At 63.4% G+C, this 6,372-nt stretch overlaps 1 protein-coding gene across 1 annotated transcript; it reads left to right on the forward strand.

The window, feature by feature from the left end:
- The first annotated feature begins 3,147 nt into the window (after positions 1–3,147).
- On the forward strand, positions 3,148–4,920 carry FOXD2 (forkhead box D2). Its single transcript, XM_054833640.1, is given in 3 exon segments — positions 3,148–4,173; positions 4,176–4,219; positions 4,221–4,920. Coding segments are annotated over 3 exon segments (1,326 nt in total). The 5' UTR covers positions 3,148–3,383; the 3' UTR covers positions 4,713–4,920.
- Positions 4,921–6,372: the final 1,452 nt, after the last annotated feature.

The following is a 6,372-nucleotide window of genomic DNA, read 5'->3' on the forward strand; positions in this document are numbered from 1 at the left end:
TCGTTCCCAGCTTTAAGAGGGACGATATTTTGCCTTGAAACGGCCAAGGATCGTGTCGATGGTGGCTGATCGGGACACGCTGTTTCTTGAGCTGCGGCGGCTCTGGATGCGCGATGCTGAAGGGGGAAGTCCCGGCGGGAGCGGGACAAGGCACCGGCCGCATCCCATCATCAACGGACACCTCGGATCGAGCCTTCTCGCCCCACCCCACCCGCCCCCCCTCCACAGTTTCGGGGTCCCGATGCCCATGAGCAAAGGGTTCCACCCGAGCCCCTCGTTGCCGGGGACTCCCCCGGCGGGCTGCCCGGCGCTGCCCGCCCTTCCAAGCAGGGAGAGAGCCGGCAGCCGGGGCAAAGCGAGCGGGGGGGTGGTCCGGGCAGCAGACACCCACATCTGTTTCCCTTCGAGCCGTGAGGGGCCAACCTCCAGGCAGGGCGATCGGGAGGCGGCCGCCCTGCCACCGATCGCCGCGGGGGCGCGGAGGGTCGCGGGGGGCGGCGGGGCATCCCCCGGGCGGTGCCCGCTGCCCTCGGCCGCTCGCAGCGCGTCATTTTGGTGCCCTCCCTGCCCTCCCTGCCCTCCCCTTCGCTGCCGTACAGAGGCACAAGGCTCAGCTCCTGGCGGTTCCTCGCTGCCATGAAATGCACCAAGTGGAAATTCAATCGCCCCGTTGTGTGTGTGGTCGAAATCTCTGGCAGCTGCTTCGGAATTTTTTATGACACTTTCGTTTATGTAGGGGAGGCATAACTATTATTTTACTTAATAAAAATGGAAAGCGGCTCGGGTCTTTTCCCTCCCCGCTCTCTTCCATTTGTTCTTCCCATCGCCTTTCCGCGGGGCTGATGAACGGAGAGTTTAAACAAAGTCGGTAGGAAAAATGCGGCGGCTCCGAAGCATTTCTCCGTGTTAGCTAATTATATATATATAAAAAAGAAAAAATAAGAAAAAGTTATATGAATATAAATATATATAGGGATATATTTTTATATATATATATATACACACACGCACACACACATATGAGAGGGAGAAGTACGCGTATGTGTTGCAAACGTAGTTTATCAGCATCGGACGAGTATAAAAGTGAAAGACCGCAGGAAAGCTCCCCCAGCCCTGACACACGCCCGTGGGACTGACTTCCCACCTTCCCGAGAAACTCTTAGCACAGTTATTAATCTATTTTTCCCTCCGGTCAAGAAATCCTCCCCGATCGCAGCTTTGGCGGCGAGGGAGGAGGATGCGACCGAGTCCGCCCGAGGGCTCCGGCTCTGTCATAGGTGCTTCAACTGGAGATGTGCGAGCGAAGCGCAGTCCGCTCCTGCCCGCTCCTGCCCGCTCCTGCCCGCTCTTCGGGGTCCCCCCGAGCTCGGCGAGCCTGTGCACCGAGTCGTTAGGGCTTGAGTAATTGTGACCGGCATTTGGAAGCGGGGCCGCGCAGCTGTTTGGCCCGGCTCCCCGGTATTAGTGCTGGAGATTTTATCACCAAATGCTCGCACCTGTTAACGGCAGCGACTGGCAATTCATCACCGCGGATTCTCACACTGCTGAACGCGGCCCTGGGGGCTGGAAGAGATTTCCCCCTGGCACCCCCTTGGAGGAAACCATCCCCTTCCTCCCTCCCCAGGCATCTTTCCCCCCGGGAAAACGACTGCGTGTTTGCAGAGCCTCTAAGGGGGCGGGGGGGACCGTACCCGTGCGAGCATGGCTCGGTGCGTCCGCGGCAGAAACAGGGGCACCGGGCTGCTACAGCCACCCACGGGGCGTGCGATGAGCGGCTGCAGCCGTGGCCGTGTCCCCCGCCCTGCGCCGGGGTGGCCGCCCCGGCCTTGCCCTGGGAAGGAGCGGCCGTAGGCGGGGGGAACGGGGCTCTGCCACCCGCGGGGATACCGCTGTCGCTCCGGGGCGGGGGGAGGAAGCTGGGGTGCCTCTGGTTACAGGGAAATCCTCCCGCTTCGGCTGCAGCCCGCGGCAAGGTGGGTGTCCGCTGCCCACCACCTCGTCCCTGCCAGCCGTCGGGGGATGCTGCGCCTCGGGGGGAGCGATGGCAGGAGAGCGGCGGACAGGAGATCCCGAGGTCGGAGGAGATTCCCCGTCTCGGAGGGTGCCTGGGGCCTGGCCGCGCTGCGAGTGGGCCACTGCGGAAAGCGGCACCCGGTCGGGCCAGCGCCGTCGGGCGGGAATGTGGGACTCGGGTGCCATCCCAGCACACCGCGGACACGCACAGCCTTCGCTTTGGTTATTTCTCGCGTGGGGGGAGGCTTGACTGAGCATTCCTTCTCGCCTTTCGCCCAGCACCTGCCAGGCGGCAGCATCCCTTCGGCGAGCGTGGGCCCGTGGGAGCCCTCGGGGAAGGTGCGTTTCCAGACAGCGTGTTCCGCGCTCAGTGACGTGTCGGTGACGTAAGCCCGTGGAAAAGGGGAGCAGGGATCCCCAAATTCACACGAACCCTCAAGGGGGCCGAGGACTCGGCCCCGGCGGAGCGAGGGTCCCCGCCGGCGAGGCTGCTGGAGGGCAGCAACTCAGTCCCCAGCCCCGCGGGTGGGCAGCCCTCGGGGGTAGAAGGGACCCTCCGCGGCTCCCGGGCGGCGGGAGGCGGCCGTCGCATCCCGCAGGATGCCTGGGGCGGGGGTGGCTTTATCCAGCGCCTACCCCCCCCACCCGCACCAGCCGGCTCCAGGGGTAGCCGGGGCATCCGAGCGCCGGGGGTGCGGGCAGCGTCTTTCCTCGAAAGCATCCCCGGCAGGAGCCGTGCTCCCCGGGGACCAGGGCCGGACCGGGCAGCCCCTCGCCGTGCCCCGCGGGGGTTGCGGCGGGCGGTGGGCGCCACGTGATGCCGGGGCGGCCGTATAAAGGCCTGGGGAGCGCTGGCAGGAGGCGCAGAGTGGGAGCGTTTCCACCGGGTCCCGGCTCGGGAGGGGTGGGGAGGGGGGAGCCGCCTTCCCAACTTCTGCCCTCCCCCCTCCCTCTTCCCCCGCCCCTCCCTCCCCCTCCCTCCCCCTCCCTCCCTCAGCCCAGCCAAGGAGCCGCCGCATCCCCCACTTTCTTTTTTTTTTTTTCTCCTCTTTCTCTCGCCTTTTATTATCATTATTACTATTATTTATTATCGCCGCTTCCAAGCTCCCTGCCCAGCCTCCGGGCGTCCCGTCCCGTCCCTCCGCCCCCGCCCCGCGCCCCCTCGGCCGCCCCTCCCTCCGCAGCCACCACCCCGCAGCCCTGCCGCGGCCCCGCCAGCAGCAGCGCGGCGAGCGGGGCGCGGAGCGGCGGCGCCGGGGCGCGGAGTCCCAGCGGCGGCCGCAGCCCTCCGGCACGGCCCCGGGCCCATCCCGGGAGCCGCCGCTAGGTGGGGGGGGGAGCCCGGCCCCGGCCGCCCCGGCCGCACAACAATGACTTTGGGCAGCAGCGGCGGCGGCGGCTGCAGGATCATGTCCGAGCGCTCCCCGGAGGAAGAGCCGCTCTCCGAGGTGGAGGACGCGGATATCGACGTGGTGGGCCCGCCCCAGGATGGGGGCAAGTACAGCGAGGACGAGGAGGAGGAGGAGGACGACGACGAGGAGGAGGACGACGAGGACGGCGGCGATCCGCTGGGGCTCGCCCTGCCGCGGAGCGGGGCCGCCAAGGCGCGCATGGGGGGGTCCCCGGAGCGGCTCTCCCCCGCCGGCGGCTCGGAGCCGGCGTGCGCCCGCGGCGCTGCGCCCGGAGAGAAGGCGCCCGCGGGCGGCGGCGGCGGCGCGGGGGGGAAGAACCCGCTGGTGAAGCCGCCCTACTCCTACATCGCCCTCATCACCATGGCCATCCTGCAGAGCCCCAAGAAGCGGCTGACGCTGAGCGAGATCTGCGAGTTCATCAGCGGGCGCTTTCCCTACTACCGGGAGAAGTTCCCCGCCTGGCAGAACAGCATCCGCCACAACCTCTCCCTCAACGACTGCTTCGTCAAGATCCCCCGGGAGCCCGGCAACCCGGGCAAGGGCAACTACTGGACGCTGGACCCCGAGTCCGCCGACATGTTCGACAACGGGAGCTTCCTGCGCCGGAGGAAGCGCTTCAAGCGGCAGCAGCAGCTGCACCCGCCGCACCCCGAGCTGCTGCTGCGGGCCGGGGCCGCCGACCCCGCCGCCTTCCTGCCCGGCTTCGCCTACGGACCCTACGGCTACAACTACGGCCTGCAGCTCCAGGGCTACCCCCACCACCACCACCACCCCGGCGGCGGAGGCGGCGGCGCCGCGGGCGCCTTCCCCTTCCCGGCGCCGCACTGCCCGTTACCGGCTCCGCCGCCTCCCGCCGCCGCCTCCGTCTTCTCCGCCGCCTCGGGGCTGCCCTCCTTCCTGGGCGGCGAGCTGAACTGCAGGAAGTCCTTCTACCACCCCCAGCTGAGCCCCACCGCCCTGCCCGCCGCCCTCCTCCAGACCCTGAAGCCGGACCCCACGCCCGGCGGTGGCAGCGGCGGCAGCACCAACCACCCCTCCCGGCCCTCTTTTTCCATAGACAACATCATCGGGGGGGCCGTGCCCCCGCCGCCCAGCACCAACCCCAGCGCCGCGCCCGCCGCGCCCTACCCCGCCGGCCAGGCTGGCCCCCCGGCGCAGGTCCTGGCCGTGCTCAGCCCCGCCTTGGCCCCGGCACAGCCCCAGGTCAGCCTGGCACACGAGCCGCTCCTGCAGCCGGCCCAGAACTTTTCCAGTAAAATCACAACCCTGAGCAGCTGTCATTTTTAAAGTGTGCTGAGGGGTGGGGGGTGGGGGGGGAAGAGTCGCGAAGCAAACGGCCCCTTCCCAGCTCTCCCCCCCCTCCTCCGAAACTGCTCCCCTTCCCTCTCCCCGTCCCCCCCATCTCCTCCTGTTGTGTTTTAAGGTAGGAAATATTTTTTTTAATTTTTACTTTATTTTCAGGATCTGTGGCATTCAGATCTGTTTGTGTCTCTTTGCTCGGGAAAAAAAAAATAAATCGGGAGGGCGGGAGGGAGGAAAGAATAACACGATTTTGTCCCGCAAGCGCCAAAGCGTATTTATAAAGTGGCCGTAGCCTAAGCTGGGACCTGGGCTGGTTGAACACGCAACGTCTTGCGGGGAGGATGTTAAGAAAGTAACGGTCTTAGGGTCGGAAATGTTTCCTTTGAGAGGTGCGGGTTTTCCGCAGGGATCCCCCAAATTGCCTGGGAAAGTGGCCAGGGGAGTTGCAGACTCCCCGGTCGCAGCGAGCCCGTTTTCGTTCCTGCAAATCTCTCTCCCGGGCGGTTTTGCCATGTGTGTCTGTCTCTCCCCAGCTCTCAAAGAAAATGTTTTAATGGCTCGATCTTATTTTTAGTTTCTTTGAAGCTTCGGGTTTGGTTTTAAAAGGCACTGTTTAGGGTTTCTTTATTTTTAAGAAGAAGAAAAGTCGGTAAAACTCAGGACTGTGGTTTTGGGTTTTTGTTGTTTTTTTTTTTTTTTTTTTAATGAGACATTCAAACACACGTTTAAAAGCAAATCCGATCCGTCAGGAAGTTTGGAGAATTCCCATACTGTTTTTTTGATCCCCCGTTTTCCCACCCCCTCCGTGCGTGGTTTTTTTGGTGTATTGGTAATTATTTGTATATAGATTATTCGGGAGCTAATGAGCGGAGTCCAGTTAACTCTTCACTGGTTGTGCATCCGTCATATCTATTTTATTGAGAGAATCTGTGAATAATTTGATGTGGAAAAGGCAACAGAATTTTGTCCACCGTTGGTGTAAATTAATAAATGTTTGTGACCTGGTTAAAAAGAAATAATAATAATCCCAATCGTTCTTTGCGATGTCCTTTGTCACGCTGAGAGCCCCGCTCGGGCCTCGGGGAAGCGAGTGGCTCCCACCCTCGGGCTGGCGACACTCGGCCGGCCGCGGAGTTTCGCCGCCCGAAGCCGGCGGGGCTGAGTCCTGCCCTCCGCGGCCGGGCGCGCAGCCTGCGCGGGGCTGCTCCGCGCCTCCTCCCTTCCCACGGCTGCAGGCTGCCACACCGGCGGTGCCTCCCCCGGCCCCTTCCCCGGCCGGGCGCGGGGGCCAGCCCCCGCTTCGGGTCCACGGGCCGGCAAGGGAAAGGAATCCCCGGACTTTTTTTTGTTAATTTTATTTTTTATTTCTTTATTTGCTTTTTAGTGTGTCGTGTCCCCATCCCCCGTCCCCCCCCCCCAAAAAAAAAAAAAAACAAACAAAAACGCAACCCCAAAAACCCGCCTGTTTCCAGGGAGAAGGAGGTGGGGGCCGGGAGAAAGGTTATCCCTTCTCTTCCCCCTCCGCCTCCCTTTATTTTGTTTGGAAAAGTTGACACATGAGAAAGTAAGTTGGAGGGTTTCCCCCCCGCACACACGTCCCCCTTGGGCCTGCAGCATTTGAATGACCGAATGAAACTTGATCTCC

The sequence above is a fragment of the Grus americana genome, chromosome 8, assembly GCF_028858705.1.
Source record: "Grus americana isolate bGruAme1 chromosome 8, bGruAme1.mat, whole genome shotgun sequence".
Taxonomy (NCBI): domain Eukaryota; kingdom Metazoa; phylum Chordata; class Aves; order Gruiformes; family Gruidae; genus Grus; species Grus americana.